Raw genomic sequence first — 19,278 nt, forward strand, 5'->3', positions numbered from 1 at the left:
GAGTCATTCTAAACCCTCTCATCGTTCTAATTGCAACACTCATTGAATGAAGGCCATTAGCATTGCACATGAGTAACCTCCTACAAATAAGGACAAGAAAAGAAACAACAAAACCCACTAGAGGGCAAAGAAGAGACATTGACCTTTTGAGAACTTGGTTCTAATGAATTCTCATGGGTGAGTACTTGAGATTTGCCTGCCCAGCATATGTGAAGTCAGAAGGAAGGATATCTATCTTTTGGATAGACCTTGCTTATGTCTCTGCATTTAGGCAGGGCCCGCTGACTAATCTGCCTAATGAACGGTTTCTACATTCTGAACTGTCATCTATGTGTCTTTAGGACCCATGCAGCTTGTGTCCTTAATGAAGGGAGTAACGAATGCCTTGTCTGGCCTTAAATCTGGGGACTCAGATGTGCAAGCTTTGGAACTGATCCCTAAGGAGACAAGAGGAAAAGGTGAGTAGGAATACCAGCACTGTCCTTGGATCCAACTAGGGAGAGCCCCTCCTGCCCGTATAGATATGAGAAGGCCGTTAAGTCACTGGAAGGACCGTTTTGGTTCTGAGCTCCAAACTGGCAGTACTGTAATATTGAATCCAAGGCAGAGAGACAGAGACAGAAAGAGAATATCTTGGTAGGCCCTCACCTGGTCAGTAAGGCAAACTCAGGAAATAAGATAAAAGGAGTTTATTAGCACAAAAAGGCAGCAGCATTGGGTGTGTCCAACTTTTATTTAAACTGGTACTAATTTTTATAGACAGGAATAAGCAACTTTCATGGAGGGGCAAAAGTATTTGTGATTGGTATGTGTAATTATGAGGAGATTAGTGGACGCGCACAAGACATCTTATGAAGGTTAACTGCTACATACAAAAAGTCTAAATAAGGTTTTAAAATGGAGTCACTCAGGCGGACTCATCACAAGTAGCTGACTTTACACATATATATGTATATGAATATGTTAATATACATGTATATATATATATGTACGTATATCTATGCGCATGCATTTTTAATTCAGTTCATTTCAATAAACATTTAATAAGCACCTACTATATGCCAGGCACTTTGCTAAATGCTGGGAATGCAAGTAAGAAAAAGACATTCTCTGCCCTCAAGGAGTTTATAATCGAATAGAGGAAGAAATCACCAAAAGGAAACTGAAAAGAGGGGAAGACCAACAGGATGTATTATAAACACATTATATACATAACCAAAAAGTACACACATACACACGCATATAATAACAAATAATGCATATTTATTACAAGAGGAGGTGTTGGGAGGTCAAAAGAGAGGCTAGCTATAGAATTGTTCCCCCTCAAAAAACAAAATGGTGGTCATTGCAGCTTTTTTTTAAATGCATAGAAGAGAACAGAAGGAAATTCAGAAGGAAACAAGAGAAGCAGGACATTTTTGAAAGTAAAATAGTGTATTTATTATATTCTTTTTAAGAATTAAATCTTATTTTTTCAATCAATGAAAATTTACCTTCCTTCTCTCCCCACCTCCTCTGTCTCTCCTGAAAAAAGAAAGCAAAACATACCCCAGTACAAACACTTATAGTAAAGCAAAAACAAATTACTATATTGGCTATGTAAAAAAAAAAGTCCCAATCTGCACCTGAATCCATCATCTTTCTATCAGGAGGCAGAGACTCTGCAGTCATGGCTGGTCATTGTATCAATCACTCCTAAATCTTTCAAAGCTGTTTGCTTTTACTGTTGTTGTATAAATTGTCTTGATTCTGTTCACTTCACTCTGGATCAGTTCATACAAATCTTTCCAGGTTTCTTTGAAACCAGCCTCTTCATCATTTCTTAAAATATAATAGTATTCCATCACATTCATATTCCATAACTTGTTTAGACATTCCCCAATTAATGGGCACCTTCTTCGTTTCCAATTCTTTACCACCAAAATAAATAAGTAAATAAATAAGCTGCCATAAATATATTTTTCATGTACTCTTAGAGTTCATTTTGTTTAGAACTAACCCTTCCCTTAATCTACCTTCTCTCCTATTCCTCCCTCTTTTTTCTTTTGCTTGCTTCCTATTTCCCTATTGGAAGATGTATTTCTGTGCCCAACTGAGTGTGTATTCTTCCACCATTTTATATGAAAATTTCACCTGTTCCCCTCACCCCTTCTCCCTTAGTTGCATAGATTACTACTTCTACAACCTGGTTATGTGAGATAGTTTCCTCTATACTTCTCCCCTTTTCCTCCCTAATGTATGCTTCTTCCCTTCCCTTTCTACTTTTCTTTTAAGATCATCAAAACTATTCTTAGTACCTCGATTTAGACTCCCTCTATGACCCCTGATGATGAGAGGATGCTGAGGAGACACATGTATCATGACCTCATATTAGAACATAGACAATTCAGTTTATCCTTGTTTCAGCCCTTACAATTGTTTGCTCATGTTTATGTTGTTAGGTTTCTCTTGACTCCTGTGTTTGCGCCTCATAGTTTCTATGTAGCTCTGGTCTTTTTGTAAAAGATGATTTGAAAGTCCTCTATCTCATTTAAAGGTCTATTTTCTTCCCTATTATATGATACTCAATTTTTCTGGCTAAGTTGTTCTTGATTGTAAGCCTGTATCTTTTACCTCCAGGAATATAGTATCCCAAGCTCTCCATTTCTATAATAGCGGTAGCTGCAAAATTGTATGTGATCCTGACTGTGGTTCTTCAGTATTTCAATTCTTGCTTCCTAGCTACTTGTAGTATTTGGTATTTTTTTTCCCTTGACCTGGAAGCTCTGGATTATTATGTTCCTGAGAGCTTTTATTTGGGGGCTTTTCTGAAGGTGACCTGTGGTGTCTTTCTACTTTCACTTTTCCCTCTGCTTTTAAGAGACCTGTGCAGTTTTATGATTTGTTGAAATATGCCTAGACACAATTTTTTTCCTTCTCATCATGGCTTTTAGGTAGTTTATTGTTGTTGTTGTTCAGTCATTTCAGTCATGTCCAACTCTTCGTGACCTCATTTGGGATTTTCTTGGCAAAGATACTGGAGTGGTTTGCCATTTCCTTCTCCAGCTCATTTTACTAATGCGGAACTGAGACAAACAGGGTTAAGTGCTCAGGGTCACACAGTTACTAAGTGTCTGAGGCCATATTTGAACTTAACCCAGCTTGTCTCAGTTTTTTCATCTGTAAAATGAGCTGGAGAAGGAAATGGCAAACCATTCAGGTATCTTTCCCAAGAAAACCCCAAATGGGGTCACAAGGTATCAGACACAACTGAAATAACTGAACAACTATATATGTGTGCATGTGCATAGACATATATTCATGTATACATATACATACATATACACTTATACATATGCACATATACATACATATGTATATATGCTTCATCATGAGTTCTCTGGAATTGTGGTTGTTTGCTATCTTGACATTCTTCTCACAGGACTCTGCCCTGCTTTTGTATTCATCCTCTATTACCTGCTCTTGCTTCCATCTTCTTTATCCTTTTTCAAACCTTGGTTGGTGAGTTCCCAGTGCATCTACATTGGTATATTTAGACAATTCCCCTTTTTCTTCTCATTGAAGTTTTTGCTCTTTGTGTCTTGAAAATATCATCCTTGGGGCAGTGAGGTGGTACAGTGAGTAGAGCACCAGCCCTGGAGTCAGGAGGACCTGAGTTCAAATGTGGCCTCAGACACTTGACACACTTACTAGCTGTGTGACCTTGGGCAAGCCACCTAACCCCAATTGCCCTGCCTCCCCCCTCCAAAAGAAAAAAGAAAAGGAAAGAAAATCTTTGACAGCTTCTCATCCCTCCTAGGCTAACTTCTATAGAGTTTCAGCCTTCATCTGAAACCTATAAAATACATTTGACCCAAATCTAGAGTTCATGTCAAACTCTTTCTTGCCTTCCTCTCCTCTATGGTAAACTCAGTGACTGGTCATTTTCTCTTTAAGGTTTCTATCATTTCTACCCCAGCAACCAGTTTCTCCTCACAAAATATTTAGATAAATTGATGCATTACAGTGCTATAAAAGGAGGTTAGGAACTTGTGGGCACCAGCCTAAACTTTGATGCTGTTTGAACTGTTTTGTTTACATTCCTACATGGAAAGATGATGTGCATAACTCATGAAACCTCAATCTTAGGGTAGCTGAAGGGAATATACATGTGTGTGCATATATATATATATATGTGTGTGTGTGTGTGTGTGTGTGTGTGTGTGTGTGTATGTATATGTGTGTATGTATACATATATATATATACATATATATATATATATATAGACAGAGGGCACAGGGTGAGTTGAATATGAAGGGATGATATCTAAAAACATAAAATCAAATTAAGGGATGAAAGAGGAATAAGAGAGGGAGAAAGGGAGAGATAGAATGGAGTAAATTATCTCACATAAAACTGGCAAGAAAAAGCAGTTCTGTTGGGAGAGAAGAGGGGGCAGGGGAGAGGGAATGAGTGAATCTTGTTTTCATCAGATTTGATCTGAGGAGGGAATAACATACACACTCAATTGGGTATCTTACCCCACAGGAAAGAAGGAAGAAGGAGATAAAAAAGGGGGGACAATAGAAGGGAGGGCAGGTAGGGGGAGGAGGTATTCAAAAACAAACACTTTCGAAAAGGGACAGGGTCAAGGGAGAAAATTGGATAAAGGGAGAAAGGATAGGAAGGAGCAAAATATAGTTAGTCTTTCACAACATGAGTATTGTGGAAGGGTTTTGCATAATGATACACATGTGGCCTATGTTTAATTGCTTGCTTTCTTAGGGAGGGATGGTGGGGAGGGAAGAGGGGAGAGAATTTGGAACTCAAAGTTTTAAAAGAAGATGTTCAAAAAAAAGTTTTTGCATGCAACTAGGAAATAAGATATACAGGCAATGGGGCATAGAAATCTATCCTTGCCGTATTTGAAAGCAAGGGAAAAGGGGATGAGGGGGAGTGGGGTGACAGAAGGGAGGGCTGACTGGGGAACTGGGCAATCAGAATATATGCCACCTTAGAGTGGGGGAGAGGGTAGAAATGGGGAGAAAATTTGTAATTCAAACTCTTGTGAAAATTAATGCTGAAAACTAAAAATATTAAAAATATATTCTTAAAAAAAAGAAGTTCTAAAAAAAAAAAGAATTTCAAAGATGGAAGCAGCCATAAGGATTGTGTATTCTGACTCCCTTATTTTATAGATAAGGCAACAGACATACCAGAGGTTAGATACTGGAAGAATAAGGAGGCCTGGTTTCCCTACCTTGCCTACGCTATTGAATTGTTCATTCAAATTATTGGATCTCTCCATAGTTTCTCATTGAGAAGATATGAAACCTGCAATTCCAAGGTCTACTAATAAACATATTAAAGCACTGAGCATGTATATACACAGAAGCCTGCTGTATCTAGGCATCTTTTCTTAGAATCTGGTTTTAAACCTATGTCCATTCCATCACTATAGCAGAGAAAAACATCAGCAATGATCTCAGCTGGACTCCAAGGCTAATTGTCTCATTTGGATGATTGAAAGAAACTTTTTTGACTCTCTGAAAGCTAATTGACTTTAGATATGACTAGAGCTTCTTTTAGGGTGATGTGAACAGGTTTAACTCAAATATTCTTTTGCTGAAAGGCAGTTAGCTGTCCTTTCTGACCTTCTGCTCCTCCAACTTTTAATGAGAAGTCCTCTGGAGAAAAGATGAGCTTGGAATCCAGCATTGCTTACTGGTTCATTACACATTTGGAGGCTCATCTGTATCTCCCCATGGCAGAAAGACTGACTAGAAATATTCTCTGCAGCCTTAAGGGGAAAATGTTATTGTTAGTAGCCAAGTCAGTCAAAATCCCAAGCTGGTGACGCCATCCCATACCCATACTGCAGGGTCGAGGTCCATGCCCAACCCCCTTCACATCAGGCAAATGAGGCATAATGGAAAAACCACTCTATTAAGGACCAAGACACCTAGATTTGTATGCCATTTCTGTCATTTTGGTTCTGTGAGTCACTTTACCCAACATTCAGTTTTCTCATCTGAAGAATGGAAACATATAGCCTACTTACTTCATAGCATTTCTATAAGGATCAAATGAGATAATGTATATAAAGTGCTTTTTTAGTATAGAGAGCTACATGAAGGTCAGCTAGCCTTAACAGCAGCAATGATAGAAATACTAATGACAACATTAATAGTAGTCACCTAGGGTTACCAGGAAATGGGAGCAACATTGTAGTATGGGAATAGAGATAATGAGTCTTCAGCTAGACACAGAGGAGGTAGGAGTGGGCTTCCCCAGAGGAGGGGGGCAAAGCATCAACAAAGCAGAGATTCAAGAGCAGAAGGCTAAACCTTGCCTTGAAAGGACATTTCAGATCAGCGCACAGGCCTGGAAGTCACAGGCAGAAAGAGAACTGAGGAAGAGAGGCGTAGGTTCTTAGACATTTACAGCTAGAAAGAACGTTAGATGTCATCTGGTGCAACCACCTTATTTTACAGAGGAAGAAACTGAGGCCCAGAGAGGAACTGAACACTCCTTCTTATGTTCTTTGAAAGGAAAGTGCCACAAAATATGGGGACCACACATGGGGGACAAGGCAAAGTAGAACAAGAAGATGCTCACCACTTGAACCTTGTGATTCTCCAGCTCCTTCATCCCCAACAGAGCTACTGTTGTTGTCAGTCTATGCTTAGGATGTATAAGCCCCAAAAGTATGAACTTGGTATATATATATACCTTTTATATATATATATATACATATATATATATATATATATGGGTCCTTTTGCTTTTCCTTTGATCTCTTTTTTGAGGTATGTACCTAGCAATAGTATCCTTAAGAGTATGTACACTTCAGTGGATCTACAACTTGTTTTTAACCTAATCACCTTTTGCCTTTTAATGGATTTTTAAAATAGTTTTTAATTAATATCTTTTGGTCAGACTGTAAGTTCGTTGAGAGCAGGGATCTTTTTTTGTCTTTCTTTGTATACTCAGTCCTTAGTACAGTTTCTGGTACATAGTTGGTGCTTAATATATGCTTATTGATTTGACTGATTTTTACATTATTTAGATTTCCCCTACATCCCTCCTCCTCCCCCACTCCACAACCTTTTGAGGAAAGAGAGCTATTTCTCATTTCCCTAAAGACTGGAAATCATTCCAGGGCTCAAAATAAGTAAAAGTAAGGGTAGTCTGGCCTTGGCATGATGGGGGAGGGGAGAAAGGTATCCTGGTGGTAACCAGTTTGGAAGCCTTCTCTGATCCTGTTTCAACAATTCAGCTAGCAGCTACTGTGGCTGTGTAAAACCAACAACAACCAGCACACAGAATGCTGCAAGGCCTGGTTCTTTTGACCTGCTTTACTAAGGAAAGCAACGTTAAGGGGTTCACAATCTCAATTTAATCCAGCATACAAATATCATTCACTCAGCTCAGGAGGAAAAGCCAGCACCCTGAGCTTCAGAGCAAATACAAACAAATTACAAACATCAATAGACAGACCTTGTCTGACTCAAATCTCAGTGCATAGTTACCAGGATTTAACAAAGTCCAAACGTCTGGGTTTACAAGCTGGAGGGCTCTTAACTACAGCTGCCCAGAGTCTCCACATCAGCATACCACCAAGAGTGAGAGCCCTAAGCAAATAGCTCTGTTTTCTCTTTTTATGCACTCTTTAGCCATCATCAAACCTCATCTGAGTGACCAGAACTTAGGCTCTTACTATTGGCTCTGTTCTTAGCAACTCCCCTTAGGACCCTGAGGGCTTCACACCCACATAGGCTTAACACCTGGTAGATAGGGATCTGGACCTGGGGCTTAGCACCTAATAAGACTCAATCAAAGACACCCAACTTAATTGATATTACAGATCCCTGTCAGTAACAATTTTGGGGATATAATGTTTAGACGAGATACTATCCCTGGACTCATGGTAGATAAAGGGAAAATTTATGACTATTGTACATACAATCAGAACTTCTATACAAATCTTTCCAGAAGAATGTTAATATCATGTGACTTTTCTTTCAAGGCTGCTCTCGATGTCCATTTTAACTCAATTTGGCCTAGATGCAAATGTTGGTGGGGAAAGACACAGACTACTCAGTATGATTTAATCCTGGTTTAAATCTATAGACACCCCTAGATGTAGGAGTTGCCATCCCAACAAATAGTTTAACAGGTGGAGGAGGGAAGGTAGTAAGGTGAGCAGTTCAGGTCAGGGGATTTTAAAAGACAGGTAAAGGGACAAACCTGGGAAACATACTTGGTGACATTCACATCCACACTGATGGTAGATGTACTGAACAAACAAACAGTGGTCACCATGTACCAGGTGATAGTCAAAAAAAAATACGTAGTCCTTGACTACTCAGAGCTTCTTAATTCAGTAGAGGGATGAAACATGTTCATAAATAACCTTAGTACAAGTTAGGATGTGGTAAGTGAGCTGGAGAAGTCAGTGCTGTTCCTAGGTAATGACTTCATCATCCCCAGAAATGTTCATGAGCAGTAAGGAATGATAATATATTTTATTTATTAAAGGTTTTGCATGTCTCTTCAAAGTACTTTCATGTGAATTATCTAATTAGATCCCCACAAATGACAAAAGGGATGTTTTCAGAGAAACCTCACCAGATCTAATGCAAGGTGAAGGGAGCAGAACCTGGAGAGTAATTTATACCATAGCAACAACAACGTAAATAAAAAATAACTCTGAAATACTTAAGATTTTTTGATCAATAGATAGATAAGGCAAATGTTATCTACATTAGACTGTAAATTCCTCACTGTACGCAGTAACAGCCATATGATCAACTTGGAAAGACTTAACTGCTCTGATCAATACAATAATCCAAGTAAATTCCAAAGGATTTATGATAAAAATGCTCTCCACCTCCAGAGACAGATCTGATAGTCTGAGTGCAAATTGAAGTGCAATTTTTTTTCTTTTCCTTTACATTTCTTTTTTTATTTAATATATTTAGTTTTCAGCATTGATTTTCACAAGAGTTTGAATTACAAATTTTCTCCCCATTTCTACCCTCCGCCCCACTCCAAGATGGTGTATATTCTGGTTGCCCTGTTCCCCAGTCAGCCCTCCCTTCTGTCACCCCACTCCCCTCCCATCCCCTTTTCCCTTCCTTTCTTATAGGGCAAGAAATTTCTATGCCCCATTGCCTGTGTATTTTATTTTCTAGTTGCATGCAAAAACTTTTTTTTGTTGTTTTTGAACGTCTGTTTTTAAAACTTTGAGTTCCAAATTCTCTCCCCTCTTCCCTTCCCACCCACCCTCCCTAAGAAGTCAAGCAATTCAACATAGGCCGCATGTGTATCATTATGTATAACCCTTCCACAATACTCATGTTGTGAAAGACTCACTATATTTTGCTCCTTCCTAACCTATCCCCGTTTATTGAATTTTCTCCCTTGACCCTGTCCCCTTTTGAAAGTGTTTGTTTTTGATTACCTCTACCCCCATCTGCCCTCCCCTCCACCATCCTCCCTTTTTTTTTATCTTCTTCCTTCTTCTTTCCTGTGGGGTAAGATACCCAATTGAGTGTGTATGGTATTCTGTCCTCAGGTCAAATCTGATGAGAGCAAGATTCACTCATTCCCCCTCACCTGCCTTCTCTTCTCTTCCTACAGAACTGCTTTTTCTTGCCACTTTTATGCGAGATAATTTACCCCATTCTATCTCTCCCTATCTCCCTCTCTCAGTATGTTGCTCTCTAGTCCCTTAATTTCATTTTATTTCTTTTAGATATCTTCCCTTCATCTTCAACTCACCCTGTGCCCGCTCTTTCTCTCTCTCTCTATATATATATACACACACACATACATACATACACATTTACTTATACATATATATACATAAACATATATATACAAATGCATATTCCCTTTATCTACCCTAATACTGAGAAGGGTCTCATGAATCATACACATCATCTTTCCATGTAGGAATGTAAACAAAACAGTTCCACTTTAGTAAGTCCCTTGCAATTTCTTTTTCTTGTTCTTTTTCTTGATTACCTTTTCATGCTTCTCTTATGTCTTGTGTTTGAAAGTCAATTCCTTTACATTTCTTGCTTTTTTTTCAACCTGGCTAATATGGGAATATGCTTTATGTGATTTTATATGTATAATTGATATTGCATTGCTTGCTCTCTCAGTGGGTGGGGGAGGGGCAGAAAAGAAGGGAGAGAATTTGGAACTCAAACTTTTTAAAAAATTAATGTTAAAAATAAAAAAAAATAGTAAAAAGATCATATCCTCCTTGAAGGCAGAGGTTGTCTTTCTACCTCTCTTTGTAGCCCCGGTACTTAGCACAGTGCCAGATACATAGTAGGTGCTTGACAAATGTCTGTTGACTGATTATTGCTTTTGACTCCAGGTCCTATCACCTTCCAAAGGTCTTCCTTGAGGGTTCAAAAGTCACTCTTATAGACTGCCAAGGATTTCACTGTCTTTAAGCTCAGATCCTGTGATGTCCTGAATAGCTAAATGTTTGATTTTCTTTTTCTTTTTAAATTAGATTGTGACAGATTCACCTTTGTGCAACTGGGAGACAGTGGAGAAGTCAAGCAGGAGATGGCCCAGATTGGAGAAATGCTCTTTTGTCTGACAGCTCGGTGCCCAGAGGACTTTGAATCTTATGGTTGTTACTGTGGTCAAGAAGGAAGGGGAGACCCTGTTGATCCCTTGGATAGGTATGGGGAAATTACAGCTATGTGATATGGTTGCAGTGTCAGGACACATATTGGCACAAGGTCAACCGGCATTGGTTTATTACAATTAAGCCCTGACTCATCAAGATAACCAGGGTCAGGAATAGTTTTAGATCAGAGCTCCATAACCATGTGTGGTGGGGGGAGGGAGGGAAGGAGGGAGGGAGAGAGAGAGAGAGAGAGAGAAAGAGAGATATTGAGAGAGAGAGAGAGAGAGAGAGAGAGAGAGAAATGGCAAACGGCTCTGTGGCAGTGTGGTAAAGCCTATGCATCCCTTCTCAGAACAACGTTTTTGAATGCATAAAGTAAAATACATAGTGCTACAAAGGAAACCAACTATATTGAAATAAAGATATAATTTTTTCCCCATCCAAGTTCACAGGCCCCCTGAAATCTATCCATGGATCTCTTGGGGATCTATCGACTCCATGTTAAGATCCCCTCCTATGAATGATGCTAAACTTGTCTTATCAGCAAAGACCATCATGAAGGACAGAGATACCCCCTAGATTTATTTACAAATGGAGGGAAAAGGAATACTAATGGGCTAAACAGCTTATGTTTATATAGAACTAGATAGTTGCAAAGTATGTGAAGTAGATCACATAAGAAGTGATCAAATCCAGCAGATCTGTGCCAGTCCTTTTGTACCTACCCCAAGTACCATCTCCCCCTCCTCTATCCTGGTTCTTTATTTTTAAGATTACCTCCTATCTACACTGCATATGATTTCTACGTGCATGGTTATTTACTGATTTTCTTTCCCATTAGAATGTGAGCGCCTAGAGGACGATCTGTGTTTCTGCCTTTCTTTTTGTCCCAGGTCCTTAGTGTTTTTATATTGCCTGGTTATAGATATCAGGCTGCTCCTGGTCTCTGCTGGAAAAAAAGGCAAAACAAAAACATGTAAGCCTGAACTTATTGGGAAAACAAAGTTGTTGTTCAGTGGCTTTCAATCGTGTGCAATTCTTCACGATCCTACTTAGGGTTTTCTTGGCCAAGATACTTAAAGCGGTTTGTCACTTCCTTCTCTAGATAATTTTGCAGATGAAGAAACTGAAGCAAAGAGGGTTAAACATCTGTTAACCCTGTTAACTGTTAATTAGTTCAGGATCACACAGCTAGTAAAAGTCTGAGGCCATATTTGAACTCAGGTCCTCCTGACTCCAAGGCTGCTACTCTATCCACAGAATCAGAAACTCTTAGAGCTGGAAGAATCTTTAATTGAATGGAGTTCATTTTACATTTATTGTCTACTAAGTGCCAGGCCCTGGACCAAGTGACTATTAAAGCTAGCATGGGCCACAGAGCTTGTGTAGTCCAAAGGTTGTCTAATCCAACATCTTCATTTTACAGATGAAAAAACTGAGGTTCAGAGACATGAATGTGACTGTATATATAGTGAGATTTTAAGAGTGTAGCAAGGGCCACTAACTCCCCTAGGAGTTCAGTTTCACATTTGATTCTTGATTTAGGTGCAGGAACATCTGCAGCAGTATCGGAACTTGGGTTATTACCTTTTATCGTGCTCATTTTGTTCATCTGTAATGGACATTGGTACAATAACATTCACAAATCTTATGCCTATGTGGCTAGCATAGCTCAAGGTTCTCTCCTGGGTTTTCTCCCCTTTTCAATCTATAGCGTCACACTGGGGATGTCATCATCAGCTTCCAAGGGTTTAGTCATCATCTCTATGCAGAGATCTCTCTCTTGCTTTGAGTCCCACATCACCAGCTGCCTATTGGACATTTCAAATGTATTGTTCCATGGACATCTCAAACTTGAAGCTCTTCACAACCTGGTCCCAGCCTACCTTCCCAACCTCATTACACTTTATTCCCTTCTATGTGCTCTAAATCCAGCCACACTGATCCACTTGCTGCTTCTCACACATAGCACTCCATCTACCTTTGCACTTACTACTCTCCAAGTTTAGAGTGTTCTCCTTCCTCATCCCCAACTTTGAGTTTCCATGGCTTCCTTCATGTCTCCTATCCAATGAACACCTTGGTAAGAAACCTTTCCTGGGCACTACAGCTGTTAGTGCTTTCTCCATTAAGATTACCTTCTATTTATTCCATTTGTAACTTGTGCGCACCTGATTTTTGACACTGCCCTCATTAGAATTTAAGTTTCTTGATATTAGGGACTGGTTTGGTTTTTTTTACCTTACTTTGCATCCCTAGCACTTAGCATAGTGTTTGGCAATACTAAGCGTCAGAAATGTCGAATGATTGACAAAACCCTCTGAGTATAAATGGACACTGATTATCCTACTTAAACTCTGCTAAGGCAAACCAACAATTATTTTGTTGGTTGCGTCACATTCTAGTTGAAAGTGTTCAATAATTTGCTCCTCATTCGTAGGGAGTCCAGTAAATTTCCCGGCAATATCTGCATCAGCATATTACACAAATTGTGCACTCCTGGCACAGAAGGCAGAATATAAGAACTTGATGAGGGGGTTTTTGCCACCATTACAACTTTGTTTCCCCAAAGAATTACTTGACTGGTTTCACCTGACCTGGGGGATTCACAGAATATGGTTTTAGGGATGTTGCTGTGGTATGCCTGGTTTACAAGAGAGCATTGTTAATATACTGCTTTTTTTTTCTTAAAGGAGGAGGCATAAGAGTTTGTTTTTAAAGAGAAAGCAAAGTTGTGCTTGGATGATTTGTATCTTTGGATAACAAATGTTTTGCTTTGTTGTAGATGTTGCTTTTCACATCATTGTTGCTTGGAACAAGTGGAGAAATTTGGCTGTGAATTGGAGAAGAGTTCAAGATCCAAAGCAACGTGTGAGGATCACAAAATAAAATGTAAGTGATTCCATGGAGGTTATTGCTCAGGTCAAGTCAGCAGGGAATCATTGAGTGCCTGCTACATGTCCACACAGCCCTTCCCTCCAAACAGCTTAATAATCTGGTTAGAGATAGGAAATAAACACAAGAATATATATATATATATATATGTATATGCGTGTATGTGTGTATATATGTACAAATATACAATAAAGTAAGTATAAAGTGTTTTTATAAAGTAATTATACAATAAGAAAAATACAAGAAAAATTAACAAGGTAAGAGAAAATACAAGAGCCATAATAAAACTATAAATAATTCAAATTTTAACAAAACTGAATTTTTAAAAGTTCTAGTGGTGCTTTTGTTTTTTACACCATTGTTATTCCCTATCCACCCCAATTCTCTATAGCAACAACAAAGTTAATTCATATCCATTGACATAACAATTGTCCAATAATATATGCATATTCTACCCCCATAGTCCCTTACCTTTCTGCCAGATGTATTTCATTATGTACTTTCCAAAGACTGACTATTGTGACTAATCTGAGTCTGACTGCCTTATTTATGTTGTAACAATTGTACTTGTTATTCTCCTCATTCTATTTATTTTGCTCTGAATTTTGATCTTCAAATGGATGCTGGATGGTCAGCGTCATCACTTGGGGATGAGATTTATGCTTTGCTTAGGAATAAGACTAGATGGCTCTAAAGTTCCTTAATTCCATGAAATTGTTATTTTAAATGGCATTAGCTCAAACTGAAAGCACTATTTCTCAATGCATCAAGCAAAGAATGTTGATTGAACATCTGTTACCGTATTTCCCCATGTATAAGACGCTCCCATGTACAAGATGCACCTTAATTTTGGGGCCCGAGATTTGAAAAAAAAATGTATTACCTAAAGTGATTGAACTCAAATTTTATTCATCATAAAATTCATACAATAATACAACGAAATTCAAGGACCTTCTGCTCATAGCTTTCAGGCATCTTTTGGGCAAGTCTGGTGCGTGTACGCATGCTTAGTCCATTCCGTTTCATGAACCTGAAGCACCAATTGTGTCCATCTTTGAAATAAGTGACTTCTTCTTGCCTCATGCTGAACCATCTTTGTGGGCACAGGAATTCCAATTACCCTTTGCTCTTCAATCCATGTCTTCAATTCCCTCTCTAAATCAGGCCATTTTGCTGACTTGCCTCTCATGTCCTTCTTCTGCCATGGCATTTTCAGTAGGGTTCATTCTTCCCGTAGTCAGTCTCGGATTGTTTTCTCAGTTGGAGGAGGACCAAACTTACATTCAACAGTACAATTTCCATTCACTTTTGCAAACTGGATCACTTTTAACATGAATTTAGCATTGTACAAAAATCTTTTCTGAGCCATTTCTGGGCAGAATGTGGCAAAACGTAACCTAATATGCCAGTAACAAATGTGAAACAATGAGCACAAAGACAACAAGTGCAAAAATAGTGGGAAATGCAAGTAAAAAAATCTACAACCACTGTGTAAGATGCACCCAATTTTTAGACTCCAAATTTTTTGGAAAAGGGGAAATACGGTATATAGGCCTATTAAGAAGTATACAATGGAAGCATTAGGGTACCCAGAGATAAAATTAAATAAAGACAGTTGAAGGAAGTGGGAGCAGAGAAGGCTTATGTGGAGCATGAGAGCTGTCATCAAATACATGAAGAATTGTAAGGTGGAAGTGTTATACTTACTTTGCTTGGTTTAAGAAGATAGAACTAAACACAACTGAAAGAAATTGTAAACAAGAAGATTTAGGCTAAATATGAGGGAAATTTTATTAGAAATTTAAGCTGCCTAAAAGTAGAATGAGTTGCCTTCTGAGGATATTACAAATTCCCTGTTAATGGAAGCATTTAAGTAGAAATTGGATGACCGCTTCCTGGGGAATCTACAGATGCAATAGAATAGGCTGCTCAGGGGTAGAGTGGATGAGGCTACCTCTGTGATGCCTTCCAATTTTACGAGTCTCTTCTTCCAAGAAGGCAGAGCTCCTGTCCATAAGTCACTTACTATCTAGCAGAGGACATAATCAACCAATAAACATTCCTTCGGTGCCTATCATGCACTTTACACAGTGCTCAACTCTGAGCATAAAAAGAAAAACAATGGGCCCTGCTTTCAAGGAGCATACATACACAAATAAGGAGAATTAACAATACAAAGCATCATATTCTAAGGGTCAAATGGGTGGCATTGACAGTGTTTCCAACAGAGTAGGTACTTAGTGAAGGCTTGTAGAATTGTATTCAGGGGATCAAAGGAAGGAGAGATCACTTTCAGCTGAGATCATCAGAGAAGTCTTCATGGAAGAAGTAAAATATGAGTTGGGTCTGATATAAAAAAAAAATTATCTTAGTTTCATTTGAATGACAAGGTTAGAAGCCAGGTAGCAAAAGGTGAAAATTGAGGATCAGACTTGAAAAGTTCCACTGGGGAAAATCTTCATGAAGGAGATGAGATTCAAGCTGACTCTTGAAAAGTGGATAGGATTTACAAATGCAAAGATTTTGGGGTACTGGAAAAGAATGTTTTGCTAGTGAAGAAGACGCAGAGTAGAGAAAATACAAAGGGATGGCCAGTGAAAAAATATGGCTAAAGCTCAGGCTGTATGTAAGAGAGATGGAAGCCTGGAATGGCTACTTGATGAATACTGAGAACCAGGATCTGGGCAAAGAACTGATAGATCAAGGGCAGCTTAGGCTGCCACTAGGTGAAATAATATGATGAACAATATGATTGGTAACTATAATTTACATTTCTGTAACTCTTTAAAGAGAAGACAGACAGATAGACAGATGGATAGATAAATGATAGAGAGATAGATAGATGATTGGATAGATAGATGACGGATAGATAGATAGATGATGGATAGATAGATACATAGATGATGGATAGATAGATACATAGATAGATGATGGATAGATAGATAGATAGATAAATGATAGATACATAGATAGATAGATAGACAATGGATAGATAGATATAGTATTAATAGCTTAATAAAGCACTTGATATATACCAGTCACTGTGCTAAGTGCTAGGGATGCAAATACAATCAAAGAAGATGGCCTCTGCCTTCAAAGGGTTTACATTCTAATGTCTGAAGACAACTCATAAAAGAGTGCTAAAAAGTGGAGGAGAGGAGCGTACACGCATGTGGGGTGGGGAGAGACTTTATAGTTAGAAAGTACTTTCACACTTGTCTTTCTCATCTGAGCCTTGTAACAACTCCATGAATTCTATAAAGAAAGGGGAATTATCTCCATTTGATGTATAGGGAACCCCTGAGACATGACTATGTCCTAACAGGACAATTACCATTCCTACACCACCTTGAAATTCAATAAATTCAATTCATTAACTATTTATTCAGTGCCTGTTGTATAAAGATTACTGCACTTGCTTCTAGAGCAGATACAAATTACAAAAGACCAACATGCAGAATAAGGGAGGAGGTCTTTCTGTCTTCCTTCACACCAGTCATACCACAGCTGGTATATTGTGTCTAGTTGTCAGTATCACATAACAGAAAGAGCTCAGATGAGTTGGGCTATGTCCAGAGAAATGTGACTAGGACGGTAGGGAACTGAAAACCCTACTACATGAGGACTGGCTAAAGGAGTTGGAGTTGTTTAGACCCCAGTAAAGAAGACCAGATTAGATGAAGGTAAAGGTATCTTCAAATCTATGAAGGGCTGTCACATGGAACAGAAATCAAACGTTTGTTTTACTTGACCCTACAAGGCAAAACTAGGACTAAGGAGTAGAATTTACAAGGAAGAATACGTTGGAAAAATGTAAGAAAAAAAAATTCCTAAATGTAGGAGTCACGCTGACGTGGACTAAGATGCTTTGTAAGTTAGTATGGGAATTCTCCATGTCTGGGAGTGTTCAAGCAGAGGCTGTATGCCCATCTATTAAGGCTGCTATAGATGATAGCCTTGCTTTAGGCAGAGACTAGACAACACTGTCTCCAAAGTCTCTTCCAACTCCTCAAGGAGTTTATAATCTAGCAGAGGATTCTATTTCCACAGATTACTATAATACAGTATTGTGCTTGATAGAAGCATTATGGTTAACAAATTTCTATGTAAGAGGTAACAAAGGAGAAAAAGTGCTCAACTTAAAATTTGATAAGATCTGAGTTTGAATCCAGATACTGCCAGTTATTTTTAACAATGGGCAAGTCATGTAACTCTCTGAGCCTCAGTTTCCTCATCTTTAAAATGGGGGCGATAATATCCTACCACTTGTGTTCCAAGGTTATTGTAAGGAAAGCCTTGGTAAAATGTAAAGTTTTACTATATACACATGAATTATCCTCGGTGACAAGGATGTAACATTCTGAGTTGTCCATTGTTTTCCCTTTGCTTCTTTAGGTAGAGGGCAGAGTCTGTGTGAGACGCTTCTGTGCTCCTGTGATCAGACTGCTGCCGAGTGCATGGCTGCTGCAACATTCAATGAGAGTCACAGATTCTGGAGCAGATCCAGGTGCCAGGAGAATGGAACACTGTGTGAAGACAGTAACCATGAATGGCCTTTGGCTCCCACCGGTTTAGGAACCGGGAGCTCAAGCTCTGATGAGAACAGCAGTGAAGAGTCTGTTGCTTCCCTCGCAGGGGGTTTCAGAAGAAAGAAAAGATTCTTGGGAAAGCCATTTGGCAATGCTGGTTCCAGGCCAGCCCATGGACAATAATTTGAGTTTCTTTCATCAGTGAAAAATACCAAAAGTAGGTCTTCTAGATCTATATTATTCCAAATTTAAGCTTTCTGAAGCCTTGGATGCCTCACCTGCTGAATCATCATAATAATGACTCTTCTACACTACCCCCCCCCACCCCAAGGTGTGATGGGAAGATTGATTGAGAAAATAAAGAAGGTGCTTTGAAAGTTAGCACACATATAGCATTATTATTGCCAGACTTGTTAGAATGAAAGAGCAGAAGGGTCTGGATATACCTCTTGTCTGATTTGTACTGCATGTATTGTATCATGGAAATTAAATAAACATTCAAATTAATTGTGTTTTTAGAACTCCACCACTTTAGATAGCAATGTACAAGTACTACTGGGGGTGTATATGGGAGAAGGAATGAGAGGATCACTACCTGAACTCTTAGTCTTTGAATGCCATTCCCAGCAAAGTTGAGCAATGATAAAACCAAAATTAACAGTTCAGGTAAAGGAAGGTTTTATACCACTTACTTTCAGGTAACTAGGTAGCGCAGTAGATAGAGAGCTGGGTCTGAAGTCAGGATGCTCATCTTCCTGAGTTCAAATCTGACCTCAACTCAGACACTTACTGTGTGACCCTGGGCAAGTCTCTTAACCCTGTTTGCCTCAGTTTTCTCATGTGTAAAATGAACTGGAGAAGGAAATAGCACATCATTCCCATATCCTTGCCAAGAAAACCCTAAATAGGGTCACAAAGAGTCAGACACAACTGAAAAACAACTGAACAAAAAAAAAAACTTATATAGCAGCATGCGTGTGACTGGGTAGTCATTTCCCAGTCCCAGAGGTAGAAAGGTAATGTAGTGCCCTGGGAAGAACTGACCTGGAGGCAGAAGACATACCTCTGCTACTGACTCATGGGGCAGTCACTGAGCAAATTGCTTTCCCTTCCTGCGCCTCTATTTCTTCCTCTGTAAAATGAGGGGAATGGATTCTGCCCGTTTTCTAGCTCTCACAATCTATGAGCACAAGTCTACTCAGTTCGACTTTGATTCA

The 19,278-nt window shown here is 38.9% G+C and overlaps 1 protein-coding gene across 1 annotated transcript in view; it reads left to right on the plus strand.

The window, feature by feature from the left end:
• OC90 (otoconin 90) overlaps positions 1 to 18,244 on the plus strand; it is a 51,043-nt gene extending 32,799 nt beyond the window's left edge. The window contains exons 10-13 of the mRNA XM_036741683.1: positions 342 to 458; positions 10,515 to 10,689; positions 13,423 to 13,529; positions 17,928 to 18,244. Of these exons, the coding sequence (XP_036597578.1) occupies positions 342 to 458; positions 10,515 to 10,689; positions 13,423 to 13,529; positions 17,928 to 18,244 (716 nt within the window). The remainder of the gene's footprint in view (positions 1 to 341; positions 459 to 10,514; positions 10,690 to 13,422; positions 13,530 to 17,927) is intronic.
• Positions 18,245 to 19,278: the final 1,034 nt, after the last annotated feature.

This window comes from Trichosurus vulpecula, chromosome 1 (genome assembly GCF_011100635.1).
Source record: "Trichosurus vulpecula isolate mTriVul1 chromosome 1, mTriVul1.pri, whole genome shotgun sequence".
In the NCBI taxonomy this organism is placed as follows: domain Eukaryota; kingdom Metazoa; phylum Chordata; class Mammalia; order Diprotodontia; family Phalangeridae; genus Trichosurus; species Trichosurus vulpecula.